Source organism: Ascidiella aspersa, chromosome 2 (genome assembly GCF_963924565.1).
Source record: "Ascidiella aspersa chromosome 2, kaAscAspe10.2, whole genome shotgun sequence".
Taxonomy (NCBI): Eukaryota; Metazoa; Chordata; class Ascidiacea; order Phlebobranchia; family Ascidiidae; genus Ascidiella; species Ascidiella aspersa.
In genome coordinates this window covers 25,421,626-25,439,490 of record NC_139448.1, presented here as the reverse complement: position 1 = coordinate 25,439,490, position 17,865 = coordinate 25,421,626, and the positions used below count along the sequence as shown (strand labels likewise).

The 17,865-nt window shown below is 35.6% G+C and overlaps 1 protein-coding gene across 1 annotated transcript; it reads left to right on the top strand.

Moving 5' to 3' along the window:
• The first annotated feature begins 547 nt into the window (after window positions 1-547).
• On the top strand, window positions 548-17,304 carry LOC146164495 (cytosolic phospholipase A2-like). The gene is made up of 20 exons (XM_083382305.1): window positions 548-768; window positions 970-1,054; window positions 4,025-4,182; window positions 5,119-5,232; window positions 5,508-5,545; window positions 5,788-5,923; window positions 6,297-6,433; window positions 6,946-7,080; window positions 7,381-7,474; window positions 7,827-7,941; window positions 10,052-10,276; window positions 10,599-10,657; window positions 11,284-11,659; window positions 12,153-12,297; window positions 13,137-13,267; window positions 13,765-13,863; window positions 14,450-14,562; window positions 15,503-15,701; window positions 16,440-16,582; window positions 17,049-17,304. Exons 1-20 carry the CDS (start codon window positions 700-702, stop codon window positions 17,106-17,108), a joined length of 2,631 nt encoding a protein of 876 aa, XP_083238431.1. The 5' UTR covers window positions 548-699; the 3' UTR covers window positions 17,109-17,304.
• The last annotated feature ends 561 nt before the right edge of the window (window positions 17,305-17,865 follow it).

The following is a 17,865-nucleotide window of genomic DNA, read 5'->3' as shown; positions in this document are numbered from 1 at the left end:
AGTAATTGTCGTACCACAATGAAAGGCTCTAAACAAATTCACTTTGATTTTCCGTTAACAAAATATCGTAGGGCCTACATTCTTTTTTGCCAACCGCACGCCGCACGGATTGTTGAAAAACGCGTCAAGGCTGCTGTCCAAAAAGTTGCACAATTGCTATCAATTACGTTAAAATATATCTAAAAATAAATTTAGTTTAGTGTGCATTATACACATATAAGTAACGCAATTGATAATGGCAGTCAAAGATTAGTATATGTTTCTGTTAAGATGAGTCAAAATAAAAGGCACAATTTAAAACGATTGTTTTAGAAACTGCAATAATTACCGTTGTTGCTTATTGTATTTCACTACTGATTCGTCGAATCGTTGATTTGTTTCAGCAAAGTTATTCAATTATAAATTTCCAACAGTAAGCGCCAGATTTCATAAAGTTTTTAATGTTTCGCGAGTAATCGAGAGCTAAATCTTTAAAAACACTCTTCCCATTAAGCCAAAGCGAAGCGTTATTTTTTCCACGAGCTTGGTTTATCCGGAGAAGAAAAACAAACAGGCCACCCGTCGCGCAGCGAATGTTTGCCAAAATCGTTTCGAATCTTTCCGGGCAGCTTAGCATTGAGTTACGTTAAACTGCGCTTGTCGTTACCTCGAATTTCGATATTTTGTTACCGCCAAAATTGCGACCTACAACCAGCAAACATGAACGGAATGGACAGCAGCACGTTTGATTCTGAGGACGCTTTACAGAAATCCTTCGACAACTTCAAGGTGAGGGCAATGTTTTGTTGTCGTTGGTCTCTATGTTATTGCTACAAATAAAGGATTTTAGTGTCTACAGAACCAAATAAGATTTTTAGCTTATCGTACAATGTGTTAGTTTGCAATAGTTAATATTTCGTTGTTTTGATTGCTTTCAGATAACAAGGATCGTAAATTTACACTTAAAAAACGTATAAAATGTTTTGACAGGTGGACTTTAAGCCAACCTGTGTTTTGGCCGTGACCGTTCTTCGTTGCAGAAAAGTATCGATCTCCTATTATTGGGACAAGCTGTGTAAGAATAATAAGGTTTTCTACTTTACATTTAAAAATAGGCGACATGAAGTTTTATGGTTTATTGACCCTTTCTGGCCTCCGGCATACAGGCTTGTTTTTGGAGGGTCAAACGAAGCAAAGGTTTGGAATCAATTAATCATTAAAGTGGCTATGCTCTCACTAGCCAAAAGCAGGACGCCACCTGTAATTCAAGCCCCACGGCACTATTTGTCGAGGTTTATTTCTGAACACTGATTGTTTATCACGAAAGTTGAAATGTAAAATGATATTCAGGCCCATTATGTTACAACACAAGCTTAACTGCAACGTAGGATACCTCTTAGCATCATGCCGTATCGTAGCAATATAGAAAATATTTGAACTTTAAACCCAATAATGTTTTCATAAACATTCGGTTCATATGCTTCTTACCCCCACTAAAATCTAGTTTATTGACCTAAATAAAACGTTTTGGTGTATTTAAGGGAATCATAAAAATCGGCGTAACTAATTTGTTAGTCAAGCTTGCAGTTAGGAGAAATGTTCGATAACAATATACGTACATTCTTGAATTATTTCCTTTTCAAAATTGGATAAGGTAAAACGATTTTTAGGGCGGAGGCGTAGCGAGGGTATTTTGCGCCCGGGGGCAAACTATAAATTTGGCGCCCCCTCCTCGATGTTTAATTACATTTTTTATGGAATTAACATAATATACCGTACTTTATACGGAAAACAGTTAAGGCGCGTTTTGGTTATACAAACTATACACGTATGACTCACTTATAGGGGGGGGGGGGGCGCGGTTTAATAAAGGTTAAGAACACTAAGCTAGACGAAACCAGCTGCAGGCAGAATCAGTATCTTCGCTGCTGTGATGGGTGGTAACAGCATCAGTCTGGTTGTGGGTTGCGTATCAGATGACGTCTGCCACAGCCGCTGGTGCCATCTTGCTTGTAATCGTTTTTTGCCCTTGTTGTGAAAAATTTGGAAACCTCATTTTGGCGCCCCTCTACCTTGGCGCCCGGGGACATATGTACCCCCCCGCACCCCCCTAGCTACGCCTCTGGCCAAGGGTTAGTAAAACCACCTTCAATGTTACAAAGTTCATATAGACCAGCGGTTCCCAAACTGTGGTACGTGTACTACCGGTGGTACGCGAGAGTCTTTCAGGTGGTACGCGACTAACTTCAGCATACTTATAAATTTCGAAAACGTTCAACTTTTAAAACTTTCAGATTGGGTAATTTGCCGTGCTGCGTTTTAGTTACCTTTAACTCGAGGTTTCTCACGTTTATGACGTAACACTTATCTTGTTCAAGATAATAAAACGCTAATTGTTAGCTGGTTTAATATATATGTACTAGTAATAAACTAATAGTGAGCGGTGTAGTATTGTCGTATGAATTGACCAGCTGGTGAAGAAAAAACAACTATCGCATTAATGAACCTTGGGTTTTGTTTAATTTATGGCTTCTTTGTCTTCCTGGTATGGCGTTTGGTAAAGTTTAATTCTGCTTACATGCTCATTTTCTTTTGTATAATATGCTAAAATAGTTAAAGTTTGAGATATTCTGGTAAGGTGTAACTTAGGTGGTACGTGATCACTGTACAAAAGCTCAAAATGGTACGCGAGAAAAAAGTTTGGGAATCACTGATATAGACTATACATATACCTCATAAAAAGTAAAACGATGCAAACAAAGCCTGGGTCACTATGTCTTTCTTAGGGTTATAACTTTAATTATTCTCTACGTTTGCTACTACCAAATCTGAAGTTGTTAGTTTAAGATTTTTTAATTGATAGCTCAACCCCGCGAAATGGTCCTAAATCACCATCCCAATCAAACCTGAGAGCTCTTTGTATTTACCGTAATAGCTTGCAATAATTTTCCAAAAAAACAACGCTCAGTTAAGCGAAACCTAGCACATCTATTTTGTATAAAGATAGAAACGACTTATTTTAGAACTAGAATATACTTAAACTTCTTTGTTTGGTAAAAATTAATTAATTGTGACTTTAAAACACAGCTCGACAACTTTTTTTTTTTTTCGCTGGCCGGAACCAAACTCATATCTATCTCAGAAAGCCGTTAAAACATTTTAACTCACAATTTTGGTGCTAAAACGTGTAATTTTTAGGAATTTTATTACAACAACTATTTATCAGGGAAGGACCTATAGCAGGGGTTTCCAGACTTTCAGTTTTTGCATAGATTTGTAAATAGTTTTTAGATAAATATTATGTTTTTTTGCTTTTTAATATGTTTTAATTATCGAGCTGAAATGCACAGTGATTGCCTTTCGAATAATAACTGTGTTCGTAATTGTATGAACGAATAACACCTACGAATATAATTGTTCCGATACATTTTAACTCAATAAATCTTCGAGCCGGATCAAATTAGGATGAATCTGGAATTTACTGCGTCACAAAATTACGTCATGAAACGGGAAACTATTTTACAGCAGCAAAAGTCGCAAATAGAAAAAGTACAAAAAAACGTGCTGTGCCCGGTCAAAATCGTGCATAAATTTGTAACAAAAACGTGTCTAAGTACATTTGAATTGTAAGCGCCGGTGCTGCAAAAAAGGAATTTTATTTATTTTTTCTTCTTTATAATGCTTCATTTAATAAAATATTTGGCTCCCATGAACTGACCTGTTGCGGGATTGTTGTGGTAGGTGCTCGTTCAGCGGAGACAAACATGTTTTGTCAGACAACAAGACCATGACTGTATGACATATCGTTGCTCTTGAGGTATAGTTCAAACAATCTAAAGTTTTAGGTACCGTACATAAAACAATGATGCGCTCATGACCTAATGATTAACCTGTCATGAAGAATTATATCTAAGATTAACAAGGTTTTAAGCTAAATTTTTGCTATGCGGAACCTTCCCGTGTTATTGGATGTACACCGAAAAAGATTCGTCTTTATCGCATATAAAGGTTCTGAAACTTTTTGTTGATGTTTTTTCGGTGACAGTCGACACCCCCGACCCACAGTTCGTCATCACGTGTCCGAAGCTCGCGGCTAATCATCGTTTCGCGACAGTGGCGAGATCCAACAGCCCGACGTGCGAAATCAACGAAAGGTTCCAGTTCGTGATCCCGGATAATTTGCCCGGTTCATTTCCTGTTATCGTGAGTTTTCAGTTTTTGAGCATGCACGAAAGCTTTATATTTTAAAGCAGGGTGTGCTTTCGATCGGGAACACACAATAAGACCCACAGAGCAACAATATCTAAAGCAGAATAACCTATAGTAGCATAGTATTTAGACTAACTACATACAAAGCGAAATACCGCATTATCCACGACAGAACAAGATCTAAATCGTCTAAATAAGACCTAAATATGTGGGAGTAAATCCTAATTTCATCGGAATAAAGCCTAAATGGCCAAAATAACGCTTGAAACCGTAGTGAAAGGGTTTTTGTGTTGACGATTGGGGGCCCAGGGGGTGGTGTTAGGGGTTACAAATTGGGTTACCGTTAAAATTTTCAGGACTTATTTCTTTTTGGATTCAGGACTTATTTCCATTTAGACGTTTACGACTATTAGGTCTTATATTTTTTGGTCTTATTCCGAACTGTGTTTTATTCCGACGTTGATGTTATTCCTATTTCCGTCCTATGGCTGGAACTCTTTTAGGAAGTCCAAACCCAATAATATTTTATTATAAACAGTAAGAAAAAGAGAAAATGCAATAAAATTAAAATAATTTAATATTTTAATGGGAAATTACCAACAGCTAACAAATTAAAAAAGCAAAAAAAGCAAAAATCATTAAAAACATTAATTTCTTAACAGTCCACAAATTAATCTGATTTAAAGAGAAAATCGTTCTTTTACAAATTTTTTATGTATGTCGTTGGGCGATTCCTTACAAACGAACGCGTTAAATTTGACCATGGCCAGTCATTAATGGTATTATTTTGTTTTTGTAGTGACACCTAAATCTATTGTATAACGTGAAACATAATGGTAGCAAAAATAATTCGTATAAACAAAACGATTTTACCTTCCACAATAATAATGTGTTGTGCAATATTCATAACCTTGCTCACTTCGTTTGCAGATTTCACTCCAGGATGAAGGGTTACTTTTTAACGATCACATCGCTTCAAGCACCATCGATGCTGCGCCTATCGGAATCGGTGAAATTATAGACAAAACAATATCGTTCGGCAAGGTGAGATTAATAAATGCATCCATGTTGTATGTACATACTGTAGGCTACTACTATCTCAGTAGGCTTATCTTGCACTATGGGCCTATGGGAACTTAATCTAAAAAACGTAATGTCTTGTAAATCAATTTAAAAAATAAAACGTACACAACTTGATTAAGTTTGTCATGAATTAAACCCAGAAAAATTATTGTGCTTGAAAATTCCCTTTTAAATCTAATATCAAAACAAGGCCAACGATGGTATCATACAATTTTATTATTTTTTATTTGTTCCAGCATGGCGAGGTGGATATTCGCATGGTAAAGTCTAAAAGGTAAAGAAACTCTTTATATATATTTTTTTCATCAAATTGGTTGGGGTTGGCGATTGATTATATGAAATTATTTGAAGAACAATTTAGGCGTTTTACTGTAACTCAACAAGCATTAAAAACCAACAAATAAGTCGTGCTTTTTTAATCCCTTATCAAAAATATTATTTTATGAGAACACAAGGCTATCTTTTATAACTAAACTATACATACCCGCTAATTTACAAGAAAGATATTTTTCACAGAATATCGCCCGATCTACGATTGGCAGTTGGCTTGCACGAAGAGGAGAGGGCATTTAGAAAAAAGAGGTTTCCAATCGTTTACAAAGCACTTCAGGCAATTCTTGGCAACGACAAAGCTCCAAAGACGATTCAAGAGGTGATCCGCCAAATTTGATTACAAATATATCATTAATAACATTAAGCGACTGATGGTTTTTAAGCCAACGTTTTGTGGCGGCATGTTTGATAATATTATACAAGCTCATATATAAAACCAAATTAAACATTCCTATATTATATAGGTGTTCCATTCTATACAAATGTTCGACTACGCTATCACGAATACCCAATAAACCATTTGACTATTTTCGCTTTTTGCTGTTTATTCGATGGCTTTGCCAAGTCAATAAATAACACATAAAATTGACAATATTACTTTTAAATATATATATATTTTTTTAACAGTATACGGTATTTTAAAGAATATTTTAAATTATTTTTTACCGGTAATATTTTATGTTATTTTATAGACACCAGTGGCATCGCTGGTATGTTCTGGTGGTGGATATAGGGCAGTAATCGGGATGTGTGGAGCCATGGAAGCCATCAAGGACGCTGGACTGATGGATGCATTTACTTATGCCATTGGCCTGTCTGGTTCGTCCTGGTAAGTGAAAGTCCACAGGGGTCGGTTTGTGCATTTAACATTTCATGCTGCCTTTTATCGTAAAGAAACGAATTAAAGCGACTTTAGTGTATATTTATCGCAGGAATGTCGGTTACATAGGTATGGCTCTACAAAAACTAAGTTTTGCAATATAATCATCCTTATAAACAATTCCATATTTATAAAGTGTCATGAGTAGGTACAACAAATAAAAATGTAGATGGAGTTTACTGCATTCTATAGTAATAGATTTGACAAGTAAAGAAAGAATCGTTTTTCGTCGTTTAGAAGAATATTTTTTATGGTTTTCAAATCGAACGGTTTTCGTTGTTACTATAGTTTAAATGTTCAATGCGGTTTGGCGTGAACCAAATTTAAATGTTGTTTGAATAATGCTTGTGTTCAACGTTAACCGAAAATTTGTATAATCAAAAACCAGCAGTAGTTGTTTTTTAATTTCCTTATCCCTCTTTATGTAAACAACTATAACATAATCGCTATTTTGCATGAAGGTACCTAAGTAGCGCGTATGCCCTAAAAGGAATGGACCCCGACAATCAAGCTGAATTTCACGAGCATCTCAGTCAAGGGATGCGCGACAGTTTTGTGACTGATTTCGTGAACCCCGTCTACATTGCGCAATACAGGTAAGTACGTGACGACCGGATAATTATGTTTAACGACCGGATAATTATGTTCTCTTTTGGAAAAAATAATTGGCAAATGTCTTGACCATGAAAGCGCGTGACTTGTGCCATCTGATGAAGTGAAACTTTAATTGGTTTGGCAAGGAATCGACAATTAATAAATAATTTAAATTAGATTTGTGCAATCCGCTAAACTTGCTTTTTCCGCAGCTCATCGTTAGCTGGCTTTGCAATACACTTCCCAAAACAATTACAATACCCAAACATCAAAGCTGATAGGGTTAATTTTTTCCATTGCAGAAAATACATTTCTAAGAAGGAAGAATACGGCCAACCCAGCTCTTTTGTAGACTTTTTCGGCTACGCAATAGGGAAAAGATTGCTTGGAGAGAAGGTAAGTTCATCCATCCATTGTGACCTTCTCAGTCGTATTGATTTATTAAAAATACATAATATTACCCTTTAACTTTTGTCAAAATACCATCATCAATTGAAAAATAATTCACCTGAAAGTTATAAAATACTTGACAAAGCATTATCTAAATTGTTTGTAACCCACCAGTTGACTTTAAGCAATTGTCTTGTAAATTTCACCGTAGGCAAAGCTAAAACCTCTGCATTTATTTGTCGCTTTAAATTCTCAAATATACTGTTTACATAAATATATTTTAAACATTGTCATTTCCCAACAAAAAAATCTAAAGAAGCCTTAAAAACATCGTTATGTTTCATTTTATTTATTACAGAATATGGGAATCTGCCTGTCAAACCTACAGCCCTACGTCCGTAACGCAAATGTTCCGTTTCCCCTCTTTGCTTCTATTCACGTCAGGAATCGAACAGCCGCTTCTAAGTTTCATGGTGACGATTTGCTTCCCCTTATTTAGCTATTTAATTGTTTTTTTTATATATTCTGAACGCTTAATTAAAAACTTAAATAATGTTAGAGAAATTATAAAAATATTTTAATTGTTTTAGATATCTAAACAGTTATTCTATTTATACGGAAATGACAAAATATTTTGTTGGTTCTTTTATACTTACAAATGTCACTGATACCAGGCACCAGGTCAAATTAAACCAAAGTTGTTTTTAACAAAACTCAATTCTATACAGTAGACATCACAAGAGGACATATTGATCTTGTAATTTCGTACAGCTTGGAAAACCGACAGACAAAACAAACGTGGTTGCCTAATAGCTAAACACACATTAGCGATCTTGTGGAAAGTTAAAGAAACTATGACGTAAATGATATGTCATTTGAATGACCTGCCAAAACGTTTTGGACAGTTTGCAACTAACTGAGCGAATGTGCAAACTAAAATTAAAATATATATTTAATTAACGAAATGGCGGCAAAGGATTCGCGCATAAAAATAGTTTGTCGCTGAAAAATAACTTTGAAAAAGGCGATACAATAAATCAGAGGCGTATCCAGGGGGGGTTAGGGGTTCGGACCCCCCCTCTTTTCGTAAGTGACAATATCGTTTTTGGTTCGTTTTTCTTAGCGTTTAAACTCACCGTCCGAAGCGGTCACGCGTCTTCACCTAATGCGAAACCAAAATCAAACGCAAAACGCCGTTTTTCGTTTCTTGTTTGGTCGACCGTAAACGCAGGATATTTTTTCTCTCGCATTTCGTTTTTTGTTCAGGTTGGCTGATTAGCAAGTGTGTGTTCGACAATTAACAACAATAAATCAAGCGGTCTCCGCCTTTTTCTCGCTTACAACGTCGTGTTAGGCGGTGCTGATGTTTCTCGCAGTTTTCCATTTCATATACTTTTCGACTATTTTAACTACGTAAGTGCGAAAATTTTGACTTTTATGCGTCCGTTTTGTTTACATTTTAATGCTGTCTTTTGAACAGCGTTGCTTTACCGTTGCGCTGTGGAGGGCTGCCAAGTGCGTCGCGAACAAATGAAAAACGTATTCAAAAATATTGACATATTTTTTTATTTTTTAGTTTCGGCAATGTAATAAAACTTGCAATAATATTAAAAGAAATGCCGTTATACCAAAAAAAATCGCGATCGCTTCGCTCGCCAGGGGCCCCTCTCTTAAAAACGTTAACAACACTGATTTTAGAACTATTTAAGTGGCGTTTTTATGTTGTGCTAGTCGAATAACACCCGGGAAAACGATCTTCGTTTAGTATTGCAGATGGCGAAAGACGTGCTTGTAATTTAGCGTGGTCCCGTACATGGATCTACCAAAATCAATCACATATATTTCACGATCTTGTTTTCGATTTACTCCTGAAGTTAACGATTGCACACTAAGCGGTATTATTTATGACGGACCCCCCCCCTTTTGAAATTTCTGGATACGCCCCTGCAATAAATACATGTGAAATATGCGATCATTGCGTGATATTGGGACATGTCTTTAGGTTGTGAGGGTCACTTACCCCACAGTAATTATGTGTACACATAAATCACGCGAAACGAAAAGCATACATTGCGTCTCGTTAGCTGGAACACTTTTCATAGCGGTATCATAAATTTGCGCTAAGTAAGGGGAAACTGTTATAAGTATGCATTAGGTTAATCTTGATTTCTCTGAAAGAGTGTCAATAGAGCACTAGCCTATGCTCAAAACGAAATTGTTTATTTTGCTTCTGGTAAATTGATTGTACCAAGAGCAAAAAAATGCAGTTTTCATTTTAAGTTGACATAACTGATTTTTCAAAATGTGGCACCTTTGGGCTTGTTTTCTTTAACGCGGTCAACTTACTAGAAAAGTGTTCTAAGTTAGTAGTAAGTTTCGAGAAAAAAATCATTTTTTTCGTTTTCCTGGTTAAAGTATTTTACAAATATAGCTCAGAAAAGTTTTGCCTCTTATTGCCTCCCTATTGATCCGCGTTGGTAAAAGGCTGTTGTGCCAGAGTCTCACTCAGGCGCTATAAGTTTTATCGTTTGTAGCATATGGCAGGCAATCTCTTTGTTTTAAACCCTATAATTTCTCGTGTAGCCTACCTGGATGTTTCCCCGTTCGAAGTCAACCTGCCCAAGTACGCACTTGGGGTTTCTGCGCGCCAGTACGGCTCGGCCTTTAGCGACGGCATCATGGCACGTCAGTGTCCCGAGCTGCCCCTTCACTTTATCCAGGGAATGTGCGGGTGTGCGTTCTCGATACTCCTTAAAGTCTTCATCGCTAACGGAGGAGAGAAGAGCGAATCCTTTCTCCAACACATGGGTAATAATCCCCATATGACAAATACTATACGTTCTATGATTTCATAAAAATAAAGGAAAACATAAATATTTTAAATTTCGCGTATTTGTCTATACTCTATACTGTTCAAAATGAAAACAAAACAAAAAACTTTTTTAACTTTTTATATTATTTTTTGTAGCTTTCTATCAGTTTCGACTGTACAATTCTATTCTGCATCATACGCAAACATAATCCTTTATTTGGGATTACACTGCCGATCCTATTGAGTGTCTCTTTTTTTTATATTTGGCAATTATTTTGCGATTGCACGGAAATATAAAACAGTTCTTTTCGCCAACAGATGAAATTCGAACAAGACAGTTAAATTTCCTTCCGCAGTCTGAAGTTCAACAGATTCAGGTAAACCTTATTAAGTATACGCCGATGTATTGTTTCATCCTGCTACAAACTTGCTGTTGTGCTATTTTACACAAAATCATTTCTTAAAATCTTTCAGAAATATATATTACGCCTATAAGGCATCGCCAGTTTCTGTAAAAAACAAAATATAAAAATGCCAATATTAGTAGTTAAAAAGTAAAATACATAAAATGAATGGTAGGATTGCGTATAGGTCTAAAATCATTAAACATCTTGTTTTTGTACAGAAACTGACGATGCCTTATAAGCGTAATATATATTTCTGAAAGATTTTAAGAAATGATTTTATATTTTATCTGTTTTAATAAATAAACAGTTTTAAGATCTTTATTAGAAATATAAATTTACAGTAAGACCCTCTAATATACATTGTTGTTCGATGTGTCCATACCAGTGTTCGGAGTCGATTAAAAATAACCCGAGTTCGATTCCCGCCAAATACGCAATTTCGCCCGAGCCCGGCAATTCAGGAGTTACATTAATTTGAAAGTTCTTTCAATCGGACTTTGTGCAGTAAAGACAACAAAAAAATAGTTGTGCTAATATTTCACCCTATGTATACAATGCTAAAACTTTACTCTCTACCAAGTTTTCGTTTCATATAGTTCGATGACACGAGCGATGACGACACAAGCGATGATGACGACGACGATGATGACGACGATAACGATGACGTAACTGATCATGGCAACGTCACTAATAATTATCCAGATATTAATAACGCCGCTCATGATGATTTATTACAAGCTAAAAACAACAACGTAGCGGGGCGATGTGAAAATGGAACAAAGAAACACAAATCTACTGAAAACCCTCACCAAGCATTATATGGAAAAGTAATAAATAATAACAACAACAATCACCCGAACAAAAAGCAGAAAAACGATTCATCTTCTAGCGGAATTGCCGACGCCAAGTGGAAGGAGGCTACATCTACCGATAACAAGAACATAAATTCTCTTGTAGATCCGTCCTACTTCCGTAAGCTTAAACTGTCTTCCAAAATTTTCATAAAGAACGAGCGCGTGAAGTCAAAAACTTGCTAAAATCGCATAAGTTTCATCTGTAGCTAGGCATTTGGGAAGGTATCGAAGGAGCACTAGGATATGGGAAAATAGAAACAAGTTTTTTCAAACTATATCAGGAAGCGGGACTTTTTTCAAATTTTTACTAGCTTGCTGTTAATTTTTTTTTCATGTTAGTGTGGTACATATAGTGTGTTACGAGACTAATTAACAATTCATTAATTGGCACTAATAACGTATTTATTTATTAAGTTTCCCATTATAAATGAAAAATACATATTGTCGGAAAGTATCATATCAGTGGCTTTTCTGCAAAATAGAAAGAGCTTTAGTGAGATTTTAACGTACAATTCATAACGTACACATTAAATGTTTTAAGCCGGTCAAGTACAATGATATATAACAATTTTCAAGCTCTCTTGCTTTAGTAAGACACGTGTTGTGCGCAGGACGTCTAATCAATGGAATCAAATGGATTTTCGGTTACGCAAATTCTGATCCTGGCAGCCAGACTTCAAATCCTTCAAGTGATGTACAAGAAACCCTCTCGCGCGACGAAAACAAAGCCGAAACTTTTTTCCGGAAAGAAGTCACGTAATGATTGTAGTGATTCTATCTTGTAATATCACTATTTTAGTTTAAGCAGGAGTGGCCAACAGTTGATATTCGTTGTTTTAAAACATTAGCGTTAATAGTTTCTTTGGTGCCCTAAACAGAGCAGTGATTTTTGACCGGTGCTCCACGAAACACTATTGTTCTCCGAAAGTTCCCCAGGTTTCGCAAAAAAATTATTTATTTAATTAATTTCCCATCTATAACTTTATAATGTACTTCATCACTTTTGTTTTACAAAAGCTTTCACCAGTTTAAATGTTCAATCGTGATTTGCTTTAGTTTATGCAATAATTGAAGTGTAATTTCTGTGCTTGTTACAGCACAGTCCCAATATTGATTTCGTACTTATCTAAACAGGTCCAGAAATCACACTTAAAAAAATCTAAATTTATATATTTTATTGCTGTATTGTTTATTTTTATGCAATATTATAAACTTTCATTTGGTATTTCAGCAAAATTTAATAATGCATGAAGTGTTTGGTGGCTCACAAATGTTTGAAAACACTGTCCTATAAAGTTGTGAATAGCGCGTTACTGGTTAGATTTAAAGTTTAGCTTGCTTATATTTAATGTTATATATGTTAATATTATTATACTAAACTTTTTTCGAGAAGCAGTTGCATTTTAACCGCGAATTAGGCAAACATATTCTTATTCAAAAGCTGAATAAAGTGGACGTAATCTTTTTACAGCGGTTTGTGCGAACCTTTGACGTGTGTTTTGTGTGACCAGTAGGTGTACGTTTTAATAAAGTAAGTTAGCAAAAAATTGTTCACAATTACAAAGTAATGTTTAAAATCCTTCTCATGGTTGCAGTAGCAGCAGCTTCTTCGCAAGTCGTAACGCGATCATCGGGCGCACTGCGAAGGTTTTAAACATGGCTCAAGGCTTGGAGGGGCTGAAAGCTTTCTGCATGAATCCTTTCTGCGACGAAAATTACAAAGCAGGTGAGTGATAAGCGGTGACCAGTTCAAGTAAAACATATTTTTTAAGTTAGCCGATGCCAAAAATTCGCCTTTATTAACTGGTAATTGTTTCATAGCATGTAAAACTAAAAATTTAAAAACTCGATTAAAACACATGATTAACTTCGTTAAATTAACTATATTTCGCCAAAAAAAGCAAGGTTGTTTCAAGAATTAATACCGTTTAGGCGAAATATGTATATTTATTTTTAGCAAAAGTCTGTTCTTGTGTTCTATTCTGTATTTAAGTTTGAAAATTTGAATAATATAGGCGCCTGAGTGGAGTAGGGATCGACACACAAAAACCTGTGTTCAAAGGTTTACGTTTTCAAAAAGATTCACCATTTTGATTATTTTCCAAATATGTATCGTTTATTCCATTAAAATTGCAAAACATTAAAGCTGCAAACAGTACCAAAATACCTATATATGATTCGTTATACATCCCAAATTAGCAAGTTTTGTTCTATATTTTGAAGTAAGCGATTTCGGAGACAAGAAACTTCTTAAGGAACTCTTGAAGGATCGCTTGAAGAAAATGTCGACCATCAAACCCGTGATATCTGTAGCGGATGCTGGTAATTAATTTGTACATTTGGTTCGGGCAGGGGTGGTCAATTATTTTTTACAGCGGGCTGCATGAAAGACATAAATGTTGCGGCGAAGCGTGTCAAAAATAAAGTGTAAAATGCACCCAATTAAACATCATACTGTTACGTTATTAAACAAGCAACCCTTAGAAACCTGGGGGTTGTTGGTTATAAAGAAAATAAAAAAACTTAGGATATATTGTTTAAAATGCAAAATTTTAATTTAGATTTGGGGGGAAATTGGCTTCACGGAAAAGATATAAAAATTTAACTTGAAGTATGTTTTTAAATCCGTTAAACATATTAAAGTCTTGAGGTGCTGATGTGTTAGTTAAGATACAATAATGGTATAAATCACACTGAACCCGAATAAATTAATTTCATTAAATAAGTTTAAAAATGTGAATCAGGAGGTTATAGGTAGTTGAAGAGGGCCTGCATAGGAATGTTTGTTTCATATTTTAAGGAGAAATACATTCGATTAAAGGAAAAAAATTCCATTGTAAATATTACACCGGGCGCCATGCCTTGGTTAGCCTCGGTTTAAAGTAACCTTGTTAATGTTTTGTATCAGGTGTTCTTAAAAATGTCCCAACCGATCTTGCTTTGCGGCCTCAACGGACTCCCGACCTACTTATCGTGCTCGATTTTAACGCTTACAAATCAGACGAGTCGTTCGACTACATGGTAAATAATAATTAATCTATAACATGTATCATAACGAATAGACTCAACCACCTAGCTATTTAGTATTTATTATAAAATTTGTCAACTTTGTTTGTTTTGTAAATAACTTAGCTTCTCGTCATTAATTGTGTTGCAAATAAAATAATTAAAAACTTGAATTACTTTCTACTATGGGGATGTCTGATACTATTCCGATACCGATATCTGATAGTTTTAACAGAGTGTGGCATCAAATGACGTCGCTAATATGCTCAAACAAGCAAATGGATGAAACCTTTAATATTAAATTTTCAAAATTTGTTAGTCACTTCCAGTTGATAACCAACTGTTTTGTGATAAATTTACCTTCTTAAGGTAAAAAAAAAATTTCTTCAAGGTAGAAAAAATTGTGTTCACAAACCATGGCTGAAATCTCTATCTTAGTTTTGATATCGGATCAGCACCGATACCATAGCCTAGAATCGGATGAGTATCGATACTATTACATGGCATCGGCTATCGTCTTCGAACCGATATTATCAGACACTCCTACTTTTTTTCGAATTTTTTTGTACTGAATGTCAGATATGTTAAATATCTTTGACAATTGCAAACAAATTTTGACCTTAAACCGTAGTAACAGAAGCATTCCAGCAATGTTGTTGTTATCGAAAACAGACATTTATGTAAATATATAACCTACATATATTTTACCATCTGCATAAAATGTATAATTTTTAGTAATTAGCATTGGTGGAATAATGCTGCTACCTATTTTTTTGCATTATCTTCAATAGAAACTATAATAATATGTACAACTAACCACCATAAAAAGAGTGGTATAAATCTTTCCCTTAAAAAACATTTATTCAAAAGAAGCGACTAAAAAGTAGGTCACGCTCACAAGCCAGAGAAAAGCAATACCTATATACCTTGATGTATATTCAACACGTTTTGGTAGCCTCTCCTTTCCGCCGCTACCCACGCCTGTGTTCAAGACCTGAAGTTCCCGATCATCGATTACTCGCAAGTGACCAAGATGCCACCGACCGAGTTTTTCCGCATTGAAGGAAACGACGACTGCCCGACCGTGCTCTGGTTTACCTTATGTAACATCGAGTTCAAGAAGTGCAAAGACTTCAAGCCGAGGCACTCAAAAGGTGTTTGTTTGCTTGTTCGGTGTGTGGGAACTTCAAATTCGTGTTATTCTTTGGTCAGAAGATTGCCCCAATAGCCGCTACCCAGGCGGCATTGGACTCGCATTCTTTTTATCGTAATTATATTAAAGTAGTTATTTATGATAGAAATTTTGTCAATACATTTCTGCAATCCAGTCCTAAGCATTAATATCAACAGGTGGTGCTTCTAAATGTTATTTGCCAAATACCAATACCTAAACATAACATTAAGCTTAGTACTTGTTTCCACAACGGAATCTTGCCCCCAAACAGAACATATAATGCCGACGATCAAAGTTATAAATGTTTTTAATAGCTGGCACGGCACGTCGCATAGCATTGGAACATAACGTTTTGTAACATATCAACAAAATATTTGAATTAATTTACTGCTAAATTGTAAAGTGTCCAGGCCTAAAGGCTATATAGAAAACATATGATAAAATAAGGAAAAGTATGAAATAAAGCATGTTTGTATATAGCCAAAAATACGGTGAAGTATAGATGCTTTTGTCTTTTGATAATAAGTGTGGAGTGTTTATTCTTCCGTTGGTACCCTTATGGTAAGTTGCGTTTTCTGTATCAAAATTCGGTTACAAACGATCATGTTAACGTTATGCTAAAAAAACTAGCAGGCGTTATGGTCGTAATACTCATCGTTCTTTAGCCTTACAAAGAGTTAATTTGTTTCTTTAGCAGTAAACATTACTATGTACTCAGAGTTCACGAGCGGTTCGTCTTACACCGACTTCAAAGTGTTCGACGAGGGCAACGAGTACAGCACGTTCAAGTTCAACTACACGTGTGAGGAGTTCGACAGACTGCGTGACCTCATGTACTTTAACGTCTCGCGGCACATTGACGTGGGTGAAATTTGATCGTGTTAGATCGGCGCTGGTTAGACCATGGAAGGTTGTCAGGCGCGACGCGAGCATAAAAACAAAATATTTTGACATATAAAACATCTTTTGTTTTGTTACCTTTCTATTTAGCTTAGCTCATTGATTTTACAGTACTTTTAAGTTATGCAACTATGAACCCTATGTAATGAAAATTTGCCAGTAAAATTCAAGAGAAATGTTTAAAAGCACTTTTTCCTATCAGATATCTGGTGACGACCGGTGTTTTGTTGTGCGTCAGTGCAGACAAAGCAGGGATTGGTAAACCGTCAAGCACAGTTTACCCACAAGTTGACTTATTCTCAAACCTTGTTCTTAAAGCCTATTGCTAAACAATTTACACTTTGCTTTTCTAAAGTGTGTAAAGAATAGAATACAATGTTTAGCTCGTCTTTAGATTTGTTCTGATTTTAATAATTTCGTTTAACAGGAAATCAAGGACGCTTTGGCTAAAGCTGTGGAAAGAAGAAGAAAAAGAGAGAAAGTGTAAAATCTCATTTTTTGTGAAATATCATATTATACACGTTTTGTTTTAAACTTTAACTCATCGTGTAAACTTATATATGCGTTTCAGTACTGTGTCCAAGGATATTATCATTTTTTTTTTATATAAAATTTTTTTTCGTTTAAAATTTAAACGACAGAAAAATGAAAATGCATATTTCGTGAGGTTACACATTAACCAAATATACAGACTACGAAATACAATTTGTAAACTTTAAACCTGTCTTATTTGTCGGAGTGCTATATTTGACATTGTACGGCACCACACAAAATATCTATAACGCAACACTATCTAAAGCGCAATCAGCTATATTACAATGGTAAAAAGACCAACGAAATTGTGTCAGAGTATAGTTCAGGACATTATCCCCGAAGTAGCTGCTATACGGATATGGAATGACTTAAAGTTCTTGAGCAAGACAGTCCGACAATCAGTATAAGGCAAACACACATGCACACCAAGTGCTCGCATTAGGGTACAGCTTGTCTCTAACCACGAGATTGCAAACTGTCCTTAAAATGCGCTCGATACTCTCGCTCCCAACTGTAGGAATGCCCGCGCTTTCGTTATAAACAAAACACCCAAAAAATCGCGCACAAACAAATCACGCACGGCTGAGAAAACGGAGGTTGCAAAAGTCACACAAAACCTTATTCTCCCAGGAAAACCAAGTCGGCGGGTAGTCGAGCCGAAACGACGGTTTCCAGTGTCAAACGAAACGCTCAATAGTTCGTCAAAAATG